Genomic DNA, 18,793 nt, shown 5'->3' with positions numbered 1-18,793 from the left:
ATATTTAAAATAATTTTCTTTGTGTATCGATTTATTGTATATATTTCGTAATATCAGATATTTAGTAGTAAAAAAAACTGAAATGAATAGCGTTATACTCTTTGGAACACACACAGCAAGCCATGTTCAAAGCAGATTGAAACATCACTATTATTCCGGAAACGCTAATGTTGCTATTAACAAAAAGTCTTAACTTAAGCTATTGTGCTAAAAGTGTGTTGAAAGTCATTACAAAAGACGATTTAAAAGCATTATAGACTTTACGTTTTCTACTTAAATTAAATTAATTATGCTGTTACATTTTTAATATATAGGGCAGAATCAATAAGTACAGAGACTAAAATGTTTCGAAAACTAAACAGTTTATGTTATGGCGGCAACTTTGAAGTTCGGTGTTAAAATTTTGTTTGTTAATTTTGTTATCCTGCAGTATTTTATTATTTTTTTCAGCAATTTCATAATAATTTATCATAAACACTTAGGTAAGTTTAGTAAAAGGCAAGTATTTTATATATACTATCTTTTAGAATACTTTCTGAGCTGTTAGCACTGTATTATCCGCCTAAAACTGCTAGTCAGTTCTGAATATAGAAATGAATCACGTCGCCATAGCAAATTGTATGACTACACCTTTGATAAGTAAAGATACTTCGCCGCCTTAAAATTGAATGAAGCCACAGACGGCTGATCTGTCAGTTATTTTATTGAATTCTTGACAAATAAAAAACATTTTTAGAGAAAATGTTCGAATAAAAAACTAATACTGCGTAATTTACATAATAAATAACAATTTAAAATATTTTAGGGACATTTTAGCTTGGAAACGTGGCAAAACTTTTTTATGCAACTATTTCAATTCACAAAACTGGTTACAAAATATTTTCTTGTTGGGAGTGAGTAATCTTTACTAATCTATGGACTACACCTAGTCAACCTACTCGCAACAACTTCAGAGCGGTTTGGCGCGGACTAAAAGCCGTTAATGTAAAGTATTTTGTTTACTTATATTATATTATATAAGCTGAAAATGTACTAATGTAATAATAAAAATTTGTACCACCCAATACAATTCAAAATCAATATTAAATTTATTTATTTGTTTTGCAATGGACTAACAATTATTTGGTAAGATAAAGAAGATACGAAAAAGAAGAAATACATAATTATTTAAAAACATATAATTTATTCAAAATTTAGGGAGCAGTTTTAGGTCGCAGACTATCTATAGGTTACAGAAATTAACTTAAACGGACATCATGAAAAATAAAACACAACAATAAAAAACCAAAGTTTTATTTCCATTTCAAAAACCAACATGATGTTAACCAGTCACATAAATCCCTCCTTTTTTCGCTACGAACAAAAAAATTAAATGCACTTTATAGCATGTCTGTACTCTTTCAATCGTAGAGTAAAATTAAAGTACAAAATTAAAAGAAATATGACACACTAGAGGCATCGCCTTACATGAAGTAATAAATTGCTTACTATATTCTCTGCGGCTTTACAAATATCTGTTTTCAACACATACCTGCATTCAAAAAGTCTGTGGTTTCCAACTTGTCATTCGAACCTTTCATTTTAGTGAAATTACATAAAATTCGTTATAATGCCATCGATATCAAATAAAACAAATGTGATGATAATAATCATAGCATTAAAATTTTAAAATATTATTTTCAAGAAAGATGTCTTTACCGCAGAGAAATACTTACAATCTAATAATTTACATTCATAAAAATTATGTGTCACACCGCACAATCATACCAGGCATTTTTTTATGTTTTTGTTTATAGGCACAATAATAATTTTAAGATGTTCTGATCATTAGTAAATAATTGACAAATATCTTTAAATAAAATCTAAAAGACGTAATTCCCACTCACTGGCAGTAAATTATTACAATGAAGTAATTATTACGGGTTCTTAAAAAAAAGAACGTGTAATAATTAAATCATGCTTTTCTTTAGCATATGCCAATCAACTGTTCTGAAACAGTAAGTCCTAGAACAGATGTCCTAGAAGATTCTGCTTACTTTTTCATAAAAACATAACAATAATAAATATAAGACAAAGTGAACTGCAGCGAAAATATTGATTGTATTTGTCTATCAAGTATTATACAAGCATTATTTTCATTATAGTGAACTGTAAAAAAAACAATTTTTGTTGAAATTAAAATACAATTATTTGAGCATAGTACTTACATGTACTGAATTATTCAAATCCAAACTGTTAATGACTATACGATACATAAAGAAAATAAAATACTTATATAAAATTATTGTTCACTGTCATATGTAGATATATATGTTTAAGTATGTATATACATATAATAAATAGGCACTATTGGTAAAAATACGATTTTAACAAATGATACTGTTAATAAAACACTTGCATTATATTTGTATTGAATAAGGCACGGAAAATAATTATAATAAAGTACAAATTTTATTCAAAATGTATTCAGTCATAAATATGTATAGATAGACTCATATGATTCACAATTCAAAATAAAATATCATATTACAGATATTAATCGTTATTATATATCGATATGTGTTGCTGTTATTTATTTAATATATTAAATGAAAAATATAGCGTCTACTGGTAAAAATTATATTTATCTAAATAAAAAATTGAAACTATTCATGTCAGTCTTTATAAAATTATATATATTACGAAATATATTTAATTCCTAATGATACTCATATATAATTGAAGTTTGTATATGTTTTCTAGAAATTTCAATTCCTCGGTAAGCAAATACGTTTTCATATAAAAGTATGAAACCTTCTCTCATCTAACGAGGTTTGTGTTTTTAATCATTCTTTGTAGTACAATTGTTTAAATATGAACAAGTTTTCGTACAATAATCATATAATTTACAATATCTTTATTAAAGGTTGTGAAAAGCGTTGAACTCTATTTTTAATTTTTTATCAAACACCTCACATGATAAATATATTTTTATTAAAACATAACCAGAGAGATTTGAAAAGAAATGAAACATATTTCAGTAAGCAGCAAAACCTCGAAATTAGAAAAAAAAGTGAAAATATTGCCTGATATGACATTGTTAATAAATAAAATTGTACTATAAAGAATAACTTCACTCGGAACGGAATGAGCCCTTTTACTTACAAACTACAAAGGTACTGAAAAGTTGCACAGACCGGTCACACAAAGCGCACTCACACCCATTTTAAGTGTCCTATCAAATAATTGTACTAAAATAGGCATGCTTACATACAAACTTATTAATGTTTGTCGATTTGTTAGTAAATAATACTAAAACCTAGCTAATTTGAACTTCATCTGATACAGATGATCACTTATTTTTGGAACATTCTTTTATTTGAACTCTTTGCTATGAGCAAGTTTAGGGTAGCATCGGGGAATTCTATATTGAAATAAATTTTAATAGTTTGAAGTAGTATTTATTTCTAATACTGGCAACATTAACAATGATAGAACAAGTGCTATGTCACTTTAAATAAATTTACTCAAATTGCCTAACAAGGCAATAGTAGTTTTGAAAAAAGTCTTAATAAAATATGTTGGCATTCTTAAAATCCCCGATGCACATCAACATGATCTCTGATCACAATAAAAAAATGAAATGAATCTATCTGGTGCAATGACGTTTACTACTTAGTCTAATTTTCAAGTAGGTTTAGTCATACTATTCATTCCAATAATATAGATGACTATTTAAAAAATAATTGGTTCCTAGCACACATACAATATCGTGGACAATTTTAATATTGACAAATATAATTTGACAACATTAAAAATTGAACAAAATATGACATATTGTTAATAATTTGCTATAAAAATTGAAATATATTCGACAATATTTCACTATTGTATGTGTGCGTACCTATTTTCCACGCGCACATAACACACATGCAAAAACACTGTAGCGTCATTTATTATAAAAGTCAATACTTTTTTTGGATATGTTAGTAATATTTTTATAAAAAAATCACTTACTCTTTACCATCAAATCAATTATTTAATAATAAAATAGAAAATTATTGCTTTAAGCATTTTTTCCCTTCCGTGTAAGCTTCCAGTGCAGTTAAATACATCTTGCACACATTCAAACTTATACTAGTCTCTCCTCATAGTCCCATTAGAGTGTATCGTTAAAATATAACTATCAAAACGATATGTCGACAAAAGTGAAACGTAATACTAACTTTGTCGACGTCACAACGCCTAAAAGGTCACAACCTTACGTTATTGTTGTAAGGTAATTGCACAAACGGCTAATCTTTAGCCTTTTATTGTTATGGCCATTCAACTTTCGAATCAGTTCAAAAATAGTGAACTGCTTTCATTTTTTCGCGGTCATATTAGCCCTGCTACTTAGACAACCCCACCTTTACATTTCATCATACGTCAAAATATAGCTAAGAAGCTAAACCACCACCTTTCCCAATCCGAGTCAATCGATAAAATAAGCGTTCAATTCCGAACAGCTAATCAATTAAATGGTTGCGACGCAACTCATAACGATCCGACACATACAAGTGAAAATCGTTAAACCAACCGTCGCGTTCCACTTGATAACAACGACCGACTCACATTTTATTGCATTGCAACAACGCGATCGTTACAGACGTCAAGTGGAACATGTCATGACACTGACACTTGTAGCTGCCAATGCTGTAAGGGCGCGTCAGACGGGCGGCGGTCCGCGCACGTAGCGGAGCTGCGGCGTGAGCGTTTGCGCGAGGGAGTTGAGCGCGTCGCAACACCGCGGCCGCTCGACGAGCCAAGCGGCCAGCAGTAACGCCACGAGGCACAGCTGGATGGGCAGCGAGGAGCGTAACACGCGCCACAACCAGCCACCTCGCGGGCTGTAGTCCGGATCGCCCGCGCCAGTCTTACTCACCACTGTGTGCTCGCTGAAAAAATAACAAATGAAACTATAAAAAAACTAGCAATTACATAAGTATTAAGATTTTAGGTAAAATATGAATATATATTTTTTTAAAACAATAGTTAAAGTTTCTTAATGCCTAACTAATCTTATCTATCTATCTATCTAGGTATTACAAATATATAATACCTTTAAATGAGCAATTCTTATATATATGTATTTATATCACGATCTCGGAAATAGCTCCAATGATTTTCTTGAATTTTGTATTAAGGGAGTTTCGGGGGCCATAAATCGATCTAGGTTTTATTTTCAAACATATACGGTCGAATTGAGAAACCTTCTTTTTTGGAGTCGGTTAAAAAACGCCGAGCGAAACTCCGTCATACTAGGTACTGTAAATATATACCACATAGTATAAAAATACTTCAGACGTGTAAACCTAACCTAATCATAGTTATTTTATATAAAAACTTATTAGCCTCGGCAGGTATTTATGGAACTTACGTGTCATCTTCAATCTTCAGATCGGGGATGCTCTGTTCCACCAGAGCACGGCATGACTCTTGCAAAGTCTTCACTTCATTTTCGGTTTGTTCCATACGCTAAAACATATGTACTGTGTTAAAAATTTTCAATCATCAATCATTTTGAATCAAAGCTCAATGTTATAAAGTATTAAAAACCCGTAATTAAACAATGAGATTGACTAGTATTCATGATGGTTGATAGCTAAATATTGTTCTCATAAATTAACGAAATATCTGCTAGTTTATATACATACGTCTTAGTGCTTCACCAACTTATATAAATCAGCATGGTCAATGCATATGTAGCAGAGGGACATGGATTGCATGTTAAAAAACATCAATTATGAAGACTTATCCCCACCAGAATTGCATTATTTTCAGCTCACCTTAGCTATAGCCCGATGAGCAGGCGAGTTAGGCGCCAACGCAGCCTGGAGTCTACGAGCGAGTTCACGCAATGCGCTGAGACGACGAGCGCGCCCGCCCGCACCCTCACTGTCACCGTCCGATATGCCCGAATCAGACAGCGAATCGCATGTGGAACTGCCCTGTAAGAGGAATCATGAGTTGATAGGAGCATTCTTGATAATAGTAGCAACAGTAAATAAATTGTGTAGATATGTACAAGATATAGACATTATTTAGTACAAAGTTATTTAACTTTGGGCGATTAACTAGAAGTGTGCATGTTGAGGTAAATTAGTAAAAATATTTTAAAACAATCCACAATTAGTAATAAAATGTGATGAGGGGCCTTTTTCGATGAGTAGTGTCATTTCAGTGACTTGGACAAAATTCATCTAACTTATTGTGACAATGAAAAACTAACAAGACTTACAAACCTAATTTACGGTACTCGCATTTGAAATATTATTATATATGGTATAGGGCGCTAAAAAAGACGGTAAAATGACTTTCAAAGTACCCATCAAACTTCTAACAGTAATACCGTTCCTAATAAACGAGACCTACCTTCTTCTTCTCAACGAGCGATGCAGCCAACTGCTTGATCTGTGCGGCGACTTCGCTCTGTTCCCCGAAAGCGGCTCCCTTATCCCGCAACGCTTGCAATGTGGCTAAATCACCCCGCAACGCGCCTTGCAACTCCCGCAGAGCGCTCTCCCACTCAGCCCAGGCACAAACCGCCTTCTCCAGGGAAAGGAGCTCGTTTGATGTGCTGGAAGGGGAAATAAATTATTTTATTAAGACGCCTGAGAATTATGACACAATAATATATATTTTAGATTTCATGGTAAGAGGGGCTGTTTATTTTTTTTTTACTATTTAGTTTCAATGTAAGAAACACAGATCTTTGGGGGAATTAAGAAGATAAAAGTAATAATTTAAAAACTTAACATGTTCGTATAGGAAGCCTATTATTTTATATGTTACTTTAATGTACTTTATCTATATAACCATGACCACTTTAAATTGAATCGCTGATAAACCGACAGAAGAAAATGATAACATGGTTTTGATTTACGGCAAATAATCGTAGAAAATCACATTTCTAATTAAGCGAAGGAGGATTTATTTATTTATAAAAGAGTCACGAGTGGCATTTAGGTATAATTGCTTGTTTAACAACAAAACAAACTAGTACAAGAGTACAACAATCATTCAACCAGCGACGTTATCTACGTCGATCTCCCAGTTAATAGGATGTACACTACTGAATACTGGCCAAGGTGTGTAATTACGCAGTTAGTCAAGTAGAGCGGTTTCAAGTACCCAATACGCCAAATTACTCCGTGTCACGATAACGTTAATGGGCAATTAGAATGAACGAAAATTTTCCGCAAGATCAACGACCAGTCTTTCTAACTTTCTATTCTTTGATGTTTACGTTTCGTTTTGGTACTTTTTATTAACTTTTCCTCTCTCACATAAATTTTATTTCCAAATATACAAAATAGATTTCACTTGTTTTATGCCCGTTTAATATTTTTGTGTATTTTCGTTTATTGGAAAAGTTACTTTATATTCGAAATGTATATCTATATTTTCAAAACTTTGTAGATAGGTACATTTTAAATATTGATGTCCATACTTATACATGTAGTTGTAGCTATGTCCACGAATGCATTACACTTTTCCATTAGGCACACCATTGTTTATACATCAAAATCATAAAGCAATTTTGTTTTATTACTTTGATTAACGTGCACAAATGCACATGATATAATCAATGGTAAGTGATCGGCATCATATAGTTTATACTATGGCTAGAAGTGAACTGATTGTACTTAAATTTAACAAGTAGATACAATTTACTATTTTATAATGTCTACTTAAAACGAATATAGAAAACTATTTTTTTTGGAAATAATAACAATCGGGATTCATGCAAAGGTAGAAAGAAAAACTATTTCTATTGTATCATCAGTCCCAACTAACCGTTGATGCGCGTCGTCCCAAGCGGCAAGCAGCGCAGAGAGGTCGCCACTGAGCCCGCTGTCGTCAGACTCCATCTCGCCGAGCGCGCGTCGCACCGACACCGTCAATTTCAGCATCGATACCTTGCATTCTAGCAGGCGGGATAGGCGCTCCTGGAACAAGAGAAGGGTACATTTAAATATATTTACTAGTAATATAATATGTGTACTTATGTGGTTTCCTTTTTTCTTTCGTTAAAAAGTGTACAGGTATGGTGTGACGGAAAACACATTCGGATAGCATAGATCCGGTCAAAGTAAAAGGACTATATTATGCTTCTGAAAGGTAATGGAAGACCATAAAGTTGAGTTTATTTATGCAATGGGTACAAATGATAACTGCTCACTTAAAGGTTACCTATTCAGTAAGATTTGATACTACGTGCTATTTACAAATGCAATAAAGGTACAAGTATGTTAATTTTTAGTTGTTTCCACTTCGTGCAGTCCTTAGTTTAAATTATGTATCCTAATTGCAGTGTCTACGGTTAAATCCGCGAGACCATTAAATATGACCTTGTTCGCATTAACAACGTTAAACTTAAAATGTCAGTCTAATTACATTTAAGTAATTATCTTACCTTGAGTTCCTCAATGCGTCTATGCAACTGTGCTCGTGTGTGCGGTTGGGGAGCACAGTCCCCAGGCTCGCATACGTCGTCGAGTGTGGCGCGCAGTGCTGCCATCTCGCGGCGCAACCGCCGAGCGCCGCCGCGACGTATCGCAGCCGCGCGTAACGCCGACCATCGCGCGGACACCGCTAGTGTGGAAAAGGCTTTATGTTAGAAATTTAATGACAAATATTATATGAAATTATTTTAATTTTAATACACAAAGAGTGCTTGTGTTTGTCCGTCATATTGGATAGTTAAAATATTTATTGTTAAAATATTAAAAATAAATATTTTGAATTGAAATAAGAAGCCAACGGGGCATATATTATGAGACTGTAGATAATCACTCAATTAACAAATTGTATTTATAATTTTATATGGAATAGCTGACAGAATATTAAATATATCGACCAATTGGCACCAATTACCTACTACCTCCCTACTTAGAAGTTATGTATACCAACTAACCTGTTTAAAACACAGATTATTACATTACATTGAATATTTAGATCACGAATGTAGGACAAGAAATGTATCCTTTCCCGGAGAAGGGAGTAACTTGACGACAAATGCAAATAGTGCGGAACCACGGACACATCTGCGTACACAGAGTAATAGGTGGTAGCCTGTTACACGCAATGAGCCATGACTCGTCTAAAAGTAACGTTGAACCCTGGCAGTAAACCAACTGTGAGTTATACTGATATACATTAACCCACTAACATACACTGCACTCGGCCCACATACTATGTAATGCCAGACGCATCAATTGCATGTAAACAAGCTTATTTTTAAACGGAACTGAATACCACCTTGAACAATGGGTAAGTGTTAACTTCGAAATAAGTTGCATACGTGCCTGGCATTTCTCTGTACTTTATATTTTTAAGTGTGTGACTGTGCGTGTGCATACCACACTTCGTTAGTATCATCGACCCGCCCCCGCAAAAATAATCATTATAATCATGTAATAAATAACATACGTATATTACGTTCTTTTCATCTGACTATGACGGTTTTCGTTTTTTTTCCCATTCTTGAGTAAAATATATAGGTATATTTAAATTTTTCGATCATTATTTAGAAGTAGGTAGATCTGTTCTTTGACGTGATGATTAAAAAGCAACACATCATTTAACATTAATTTATTTCCATTTATCTTCATAAAAATGGTTTACGTGACTATGGAACTTGCATATTCTTTTTTGGAGTATTAAATAAAGTATTTTTGATTGTATGGTAATATGCAGTAATGGAGATATTCTTGGTCGATCACGAACATCATAAAATATTTAAACATGGATTTATTAACAATACACATAAATATTAACGACAATTCCATACAGATAACATAGTCGTAAATTACGACAACTTCCCCATTTGGTATTGAATCGATGTTATTCGAATCGAATATTACAAGACATCAGAAAGCGATGTCGGCAATAAAAAAGAAAGTGGTCATTTGTGCCTTACGTCAGTTGATAATAACTCGCTTTGTAACATAAAAGTTGTTATTTACGAGAGGAAACATTATATGTATGTATTCAAGGAAATGGCAAAGGAAGAAATCACTACCTCGATGACAGGAAGCCGACCATTAGAACTTATTCCTAAGGGATTTGATCGATTATCGGTATATTTTCTTCTATAATAATATATGAGTATATTTTCTTCAAGTGTGTTTTGTTTAATAATTTGATTAATTTTTATAGACGTTGTAATTATATTATTAACAGCTGTTATTTTTAATACTTGATTTTGCCCTTGTAACTATTACAAACACGCTATCGGATAAGATGGAAAAACTAAGAATTCGAATATTTTTCCAAATAATGTTTTCAATGTATATGAAATAAAAAGATAGTTATCACTTTTTTCTTGGCAAGAATTCGACCTCACTGCAATTGTTTGCACCGTGTTTACATTATACAGTTAAGTGCACATTCAAGTTGTTTATTTCAAAGTTATCTTCAAGGTAATCTATACAAGATAACAAATGCATTCGTGACTGAAATAGTTTAATGGTCAGAGGAAGCAAGGTGCCCGTTACGTAACTCCTGATTGCAGATATCGTCCGCATTAATATTTTATGCATCTGACATTACAGTTAGATGTAAGAATAAATTATAACGCCATTTCATGCACTGGTAATTTATATCATGATTAATTATAAAAATAATTGCGATGACAGCCAATTATTATGAAATGTGATTATCGAAGGTCAATAAAACCAAATTCATTTGTTTCACTTTGACACTAATAAGTTTTCTATTAAATATAAGTGGATGTACCGCGGAAAAAACATATTAATGATCTTGTTGTCATTGTAGACATGCTAACGAGGAAATAACGTTGGCAACAAAACGGACAACTTCGGAGCATTGTCGTAAAACGTCCATAAATCAGAATGATAGCGACAAAACGTTGTATTCGGAGCTGACTCCGGGCTAAAATAGAGTCCTAAATGTCACTGGGTCCATGAACTTGTCTTTGATGCACAATAATCCCGCTAATTTATGTCTGGAGTCAACGCACTTGCTCTTTCGATGTCCAGATGCTCGTTCTGCCGGCTTTCAACTGAGGACATGAATGTATTTCCCGTCACTCAAGAGCCGAGACCGTCTGGATTCTATCATCGATTTTCATCAAGTACCACTTTATTACAATAGACAGGCTTATTTATTTTAGATCCACTTGCCGCTCACGACTCCCAGAAGTATTAAAATAAAGTTAGAATATTAATTACACCCTTTTGCTTTAAGATTACTTGAAAGGGGAGAGGCGGTTAGTAAAGGGTGGGTGATCTCACCCTTAATTCTGTGTACTATGTATATTGTATATGAATCATTAAGTCTGTTACAATTGAAGACGCCAAATGTTACGAGTATTTTATAACGAAAGGATTATACCAATTATACAAATAATTATTCTAATAACATATTAGTATTGATTCTACATAATAAAAATAAGTATTTGGATTTGACACCTATTGTATTCTATCATAATGACTAGGTACCGGCCCTATACATTTTATAAAATCATATAATACTCAAAATCGCTATCAAAAACTTTATTCCGAACCCTTTAACTTGTTCAGAGGCACTACAACAGGCGATTTGTTAAAACAAGTTTCGAGTACCGAATAAGAAATTTGCGTTCCGGAGGAAGCCAATTTGTGTTATACAGTGGCCATCCGTCATCGAATGGACTATTACAGCTTCCCACCAGGGTTGTCAGATTTATCTTCCTCTATAAATAATAATGTGATTGGTGGATGATTTGCGATAAATTTCTGGTATTCATTCATTACTAAACATCAAAAATACTCGTAACGTATAAATATTAAATCCTCAAAATGTATCTACTCACTGGGCGATAATGGAAAGATCTTTCATTAAAAAGTTTTTAGTATTTGACCGATAAATAATAGTCAACTCTATCACGATCATCAAATAATGATCCATTGATTTATTAATACCGTTTTGAATAGCTGATTTATGTTTAAAACTGATACGAGACGAAGGTAACAAATTAATACTAAGATGTTACAAACAATCCGAGCGTAAATCATAGGTACAATTAATTATAAAATTGCAACTGATCACAAAGAAGATTCTCAATAACCCTGAATATTAAAGTCTCCCAAAGCGGATCTGTCGTGCGGGTGATTTGTAAATGGAACAACGGACTCAAGCAACACTCAAGGCTCTACATATTAATGCTCTATTTCGCAACGGTAGGTATATTTTTAATTTTGCAAGTCTGATGCGACTCTTGCGTAATGGATTTGGCACGGAGAAAGGAATATGGTTCCAATGCATTTGATAGTGTTCTAAAATGTTTATGTATGTATATACTAGTTTCAGTTCGCCATTTCGATCGCGTGTGTAGTTGATTTCAAGAATTTATATTCGCTTATATTTTGATTGAAATTCTGATTGTTATAAAGCAGTGAATGGTTATCAAAACATGCAAACCAATAAAGATAAATCGATTCCAGAAAACGTTATTTCAGTTTTCTCTAATGCATTTATCTTTATTTTATTCTTTATAGCTTCCTCATAGTATCTGCATAGATGGAAAGAAAGTGTTAAGTAACAGATGCTAATTTATTCGAATGGTTAAGAGAAGTGACGATCAAGACAATGAGATGTGAAGTGAATGACAGTAACATAATTACGAAAAGTACTTTCCTTCCTAATGACGATCATTTCAAATGAACCGGCAACTTAAAAGAGGCGTGAACACTAATGGATTTACTTGAGAAAAAGTTAAGCATACGAGAAATCGTGAATCTTGGAAAACGTGAGACTGGCATTCAACGGCGTTGTTCTTTGTTTGGCTTTCGAAAATAAATATATCAAAGCCATATGGGGAAATGGGCAGTTGTTACAACACATCTTCGACACGCATGGCCGGTGAAAGCAAACAAATTGTATAAGCTGGAGATAAGTTATGCGCAATGGAGATGATGATTGCTAATATTTATGCGGTGAAAATTTGAAATTGGCTTGATAACGACCGGGTTACCTTTACCGACAGAAAATGTTATTGACTATATTTGAAGCGAAATTACTTTTTCGACGTAGGTACCTACCAAAATACCCATAGCAATTCAAATCAAAGTTTAATTCGTAGCAAAATGTTATTTAATTATTTACCTTGATACTAATGAATAAATAATGAAATGAGGAAATGCATTCGAACAGTCATGTTGCAGTTTCGAAAGTAATACAAAATATTCAGTACAAATGAAAATTTGCCAGAATAAAATGTACAATGCAAACAGCGTCATAATGATTTTATTATCTGAACGACATTCACACGGTACCTGGGTAAGGCGGAAGGTACTCGTAGTTCCAATCCATTACAGCACTGTCAACTCGATCGTGCGCGGGAGTCGACGAGGCGGCAAGGTCGAAACTGCACTAGCTCACGCCGACACACTTCCAAATAACCTCTGGCGAACTTTATCACGAGGTGTTAAAGACCATTTCAATTCAACCCGCACATCCTAAATTCGACGGAAATCTACCATCCGCTACACAGATTTGGAGCTAGACCTACTGCCGACACTGTAAGGCATCGATTACGTTGCGCGCCCTAATGCTGCAAGTAATGATAGACGGAAAACTAACGTTAACTGAAGCGCAAATTGTCGTCAGAAAACCAACGAACAAAAATAAACCTTGTCGCGAAAGGAACTGCGTCTGGCGAGATGCAAAAATAATACAGCAGCTCACCGCACAATACAGGTATATAACACTGTAACGAACGCAAGGTGACCTCAATATAGCTGCAATTGAGCAGACTATTGAGTTTCCTCATAGATTTCATGCAGAGACAAAACAACGCGTGACCGAGAACGTGTGCAATAGAAATAATGTATTCCTCGCAAAACCTAATTAGGGTTCATTACACTGATGACGACACTATACGTGGCTAAATTGGAATGTGAATTTAACTGAATTTCTCAAGTGACAAGTCTAACGCCAACGTTAATACTCAATTAAAAGTGAACTAGAACTGTAAGAACCGAGCTTGCTATATCCAGTTGGAAATAAAGGTTATCAAGTGCCAATTACTATGCCGCCGAATGACTTCTGATAAAGAGGAATATTAATTAACTATTTTAAACAATTAACGTGTTCGTTGAATTGACAGTTGACAATATGATTCGGGTTTTGAATAGTAATTCCACAAATAAAACCTATATACGACACAAAGAAAATTTAAAGGGGATTTTAAATCTATGGAACGGTATAAAATGTCTATTGTTAGGTTTTGTTACGATTCTTTAAAATATCTTATTATTTGATAATACAATGTTAATACATAAAACTATGATATAATAACCGTAATCTTCATCCACTTTTTAATTCAGATTAGCAATCGTTATCGGCATATTAAAACATTCTTTACCAAATTGAAACAGGAACTACATTGATACGTGAGTGAAATTATCAGTTTTGTAACAAATTGAGTCACGTAAGAGCCTTACGGTGCCGAGGGATCGAAGCGATGAAATGAAACCAATTAAAAGCATAGTCAACGATTTTAAATTGCCACTTACATAACCCGTAATGGTAAATTAACTTGTAAAGATAAGCAATCATAATCCAAAATCAGATGATATAATACGAGATGTAGTTTTAATGGCGTAGACGGAAAATATGAAACCACTTAGGAAGTTACATAAGTGCGAGATAAATAAGTAGGTACAGCCAGTTAATAACGATAGTGCAAAAACTTGCTATGGTCAAGAAGTATTTGCATATTACCAATTGACATATCTATCTGTCGCCTACTTGGCTCAAATGTTTGTCTGTTGCTGTTGCGTAAGCGGTTGCAGTTCTGCAGTTTTAACATCACGGCCGGAGATAATGATCAGTAAAAGGTTGAAGAAAAAAACTGTTGTCCGGTCGAGTTGACCTACAAACCATTCGAGACGACTAATTTTGGAACTAATGTATTCATTTCCAAGGAAACGTAATACCAAATTTAAATCCTGAGTTGTTGTCGCATACGGGACCCTGTGTTCTTTTAACGCGCGATGTCTTTGGGGTGAACAGTCTTATAATAGGTAGCTACAGTGCATACTAATGCGGTATAAAGTTATTAGGTTTAAAATAATGTTAATATGATGTATTATGAAAGACATATAAGTTTGTAAGAAATCTTTGCTCAAGAAACAGTCAATATAATTTATTCCAGCAATGACGCAGCCTAAAGGATATTGCAAATATGGATTTATTTCATGCGAAGGCGTGAATATGCATGAAAGCGTTTATCATGCTTAGGGGTTTAGAGAAGAGATGCAAATTGTATAATTAGCGAGTTTGCAAGGAAGGAACGCGACATGCTAATGGTGTGTGCGGCGTGGGTTCGTTAGGACGAGTATTGTGGGCGGACCAGGCACACGGAGATCAGGTCAAGTACACCATTTGCGTTCGTATTTAAATTATAAACATTTTGTTTTTATACAACAACACATAAAGCTTGAATTTATACTGGTCATCTGAAGCAGTATTGGTTGTATTAAACACAAAGTTCAAATTGTATATTTTAACTTTTCATCAACCGACCCGAATGCCGATGCGTAAAGGAATCCCTTTAAACATTTTTTTGAATGCTACAACGTATTTAATGTAATTTCTAAAATAATAAATTTTAGTTTACCTATATGACAACATGATAGCAAATTGGAACTGACTTAACTAAAAATATAAAATAAAATTTTGTAAAAAATATATTTTTTTCATTATCATGGAAATACTTACCAACTTCTTCATTGTTGTTGTTATTAGTCGTTGAAGCAACTGTTACGCTCATTTTTGACATGTTAACACTTTTATTCGCTTTGAATCAGTCTAATCACTCATCACTTTAGTTATATTAATGGTACAGGAGAGAGATTGCGTCACATTTTGTAAGATCTGTAAAAGTCAAGATTGATGGATACCACATTTCGTTTTAATTTACAGTTTCAACCATCCGATTTTTAACACTGAAGTCTTTTAGAGCTAATAAAAGAACCGTACCGAAGTACCGAATTTCGGACGCATAAAAATGCTACTAACTCAGAGGCAATCTTATTCGGTAATAGCGAGTTTTTATGTAACCCTATTATCGCATCACCTTTCTGGGACAGTAGCCCATTGACAACAAGATTATCAATTTGCCGGCGGAGAAAAAGTGCACTCTAATTGAAATAATGATTGTTATCTAACTGGTGAGAAATGTTTACGTGGGTTTCCAGTGTGGGATGAATGGTTCATCACAATTATTATTATCTTCAGATTTCTCTTGTGTTCACTTAGAGATATTTGATAAAAGTATAGTTAAGCGTTTATGAACGTGATTTCTTAGTGAAAATCAGTTTCTATCTATTTTCTTTATAATATCTATTATAATCAGTAGTAGTCGGTAGCGTTTAATACACGACTATATTCTTCAAGGTAAACTACTTTTGTGTAATGTTGGTTTGAATAGAATTCATAATAAGGAAACCTTTTTCACAGCTAAACTGTTTCGTAGTCTTAAACAATACATCACGTAGCGAATAAGTATATCGATATAAAAGAAATATACGGCAGAGTTAGCGGTAAACAAGATGAACTGGATAAGCCGGTCGGTTAACCGTTACAGTCTTAACAAACTCAATTAATGAACGAATTAATCTCTAAACGCCCTTACAATAGGGGACAGAATCGCATCTTGGTAAATCTGATGAACGATTAAACGCGCGAGCTATTAATAAGGAATTTTGATCGACTGACTAATTACACGGTAGCAATAATGCGGACACCGGTGAAATAATTTCTTACTTGTTTATATGTTTATCGATGAAAAAGTCAGATTGTGTTAAAACAAAAAACCGGCGGAGTAACCAGATAAATCGGGTGCATTAAATCTCGTTTTTAGTAATATTATTTTGAAAAACCTTCCACTACACATTTTTTTTGGTGACATAGATTCAATGATAAGTAAAGATATTTAAGTTGATGCGAATATTCAAATTATAATTTAAATTTTTTGGTGAAATTTTGGCCAAACGAATAAATCCAGGCCAGCTGCTCACAATGGGTCTGACTTTTTAGCTATTTCCTTTAGAAATATAGTAGAGTCATCTTATTATTAACGTTTTACTATTAAGTTTTACGAATGATAATAGGACCAGCTTTTTAGAAAATTTCATCTTTACTTCTTATAACTGCCACAAGAGGTCTTTCACCTCAAGATCTTTCCAAAACGTCTTTGTTAATTTGTATTGCACTTACAAAAACGCAAAAGCAAAAGATTTTAACGGAGTCGTCGCCTCGAAAAACTGAATGCAATTTTTTATTTTAATGGAAATGTTTTTGAGAGATCGTCTGGTTTTTTGAGGTTGGTTGAACAAGAAAATGTTTTTATTTCATGACTCCTTTTACGGTCCAAGCTGTACAGGTAAGTGTGATGATATCATGGCAATGGTCTTGTGTTCGATTCCCGGTCGAGCTGACATCTATAAGATACATTAGAGAAGGTGCTTTACGTCAACGTTTACGGTATTTAAATGAATTATTGGTTCATAAAATTAATCGGTAATACGGTGAAATTCTTATTAACTTATTACATTTATTTATTATAATGAACCATATCGGTTCTAGCCGTAGCCTAAATTCATATGAAAGGAGAATGCCCATTCATGGTACTGATTTTTCTCATGCGTCAAAATGAAAGTAATATTAAAATTATTTTTTGATTTTTTTACATAATTTGTCGATCAGAATAGTTTCTTTGAACAGGGGATTCCATTTAAGATAAAATAAGACGAAATGTTGATTGTTGTTCTTAAAAATTAAAATGGCGGAATTTTATACTCGGAATTCAATAAGATCTATTAGTGTTTTGACTAATGATTTTTCTCATGCATCAAAATGAAAGTAATATTAAAATTATTTTTTGATTTTTTTACATAGTTTGTCGATCAGAATAGTTTCTTTGAACAAGGGGGTTCCATTTAAGATAAAATAAGACGAAATGTTGATTGTTGTTCTTAAAAATTAAAATGGCGGTATTTTATACTCGGTATTCATTATTTTAGGTTTTTAGGATTATTTTCGGTTTTTTTACCTACTACCTTTAAAAGTAAATGGAATATGTTAGTCGAACTACATTTTAGGTACCTACTATCAGTTAAAATCGACCATCAATCTATCGTCGGATATTTTCGGTGTAAGGTTATGTAACATTTCGGTAAATAACTTCAGAACCCGGGTGTTGATCTAAAAAATAATTATTGGTGATAGTATTCGGTTAATTATACATCGTCCGCAATAAGTTTCAATTTGATGCAACTCTGGACAGCGGTCCATACTTTCATGGGCATTGTCCTTTATCAGCATTATTTCAACAGTTTCATAATCACTATAAACAACATCAATCTATTTATAGACTTTATATAAATATGATCAGCGCCGTCATTCCTTACATAAGAAATGAAAAGTAAAATAGTATGTTTATTGCATATTAACTATTCTAGCGATATTATACTTGTAGATCAATTCTCAGCTGATTGAGAGGCTAGAGGAGAAACTGCGTCACGCGTGCCCAACTGAATCTTGTACGGCAACTTTCGTAAACCACTCATGTTGCATGTTTAACTTTATTTGTATAAATTAACTGGTAAAATGCAAGTTTGTTATAAATTTCACATTCTACAGAATTTGAATTAATGATGAAATGATTAAAATGACGCTGCGAATTTCATTCGTACACCACATTGGGGTGTTGTGAGTACCACAGACAAGAACACAGAAATATGCAAGTCCCAGACTTTTA

At 33.3% G+C, this 18,793-nt stretch overlaps 1 protein-coding gene across 3 annotated transcripts in view; it reads right to left on the bottom strand.

The window, feature by feature from the left end:
• Window positions 1-1,277: 1,277 nt before the first annotated feature.
• The window catches only part of klar (klarsicht), a 402,989-nt gene continuing 385,473 nt past the window's right edge, over window positions 1,278-18,793 (bottom strand). For all 3 annotated transcript variants that reach the window (XM_073077398.1, XM_073077397.1, XM_073077399.1), the window contains 6 exons: window positions 8,438-8,616; window positions 7,819-7,970; window positions 6,394-6,598; window positions 5,808-5,969; window positions 5,399-5,496; window positions 1,278-4,916 (listed from right to left, as the gene is read on the bottom strand). In XM_073077398.1, the coding sequence (XP_072933499.1) occupies window positions 4,688-4,916; window positions 5,399-5,496; window positions 5,808-5,969; window positions 6,394-6,598; window positions 7,819-7,970; window positions 8,438-8,616 (1,025 nt within the window). In that variant the 3' untranslated portion in view covers window positions 1,278-4,687. The remainder of the gene's footprint in view (window positions 4,917-5,398; window positions 5,497-5,807; window positions 5,970-6,393; window positions 6,599-7,818; window positions 7,971-8,437; window positions 8,617-18,793) is intronic.

The sequence above is a fragment of the Epargyreus clarus genome, unplaced genomic scaffold, assembly GCF_041222505.1.
Source record: "Epargyreus clarus isolate Ecla_fem2 unplaced genomic scaffold, WU_Ecla_fem_2.2 ptg000010l, whole genome shotgun sequence".
NCBI classification, from domain to species: Eukaryota; Metazoa; Arthropoda; class Insecta; order Lepidoptera; family Hesperiidae; genus Epargyreus; species Epargyreus clarus.
This window is presented reverse-complemented; position numbering and strand designations above follow the sequence as displayed.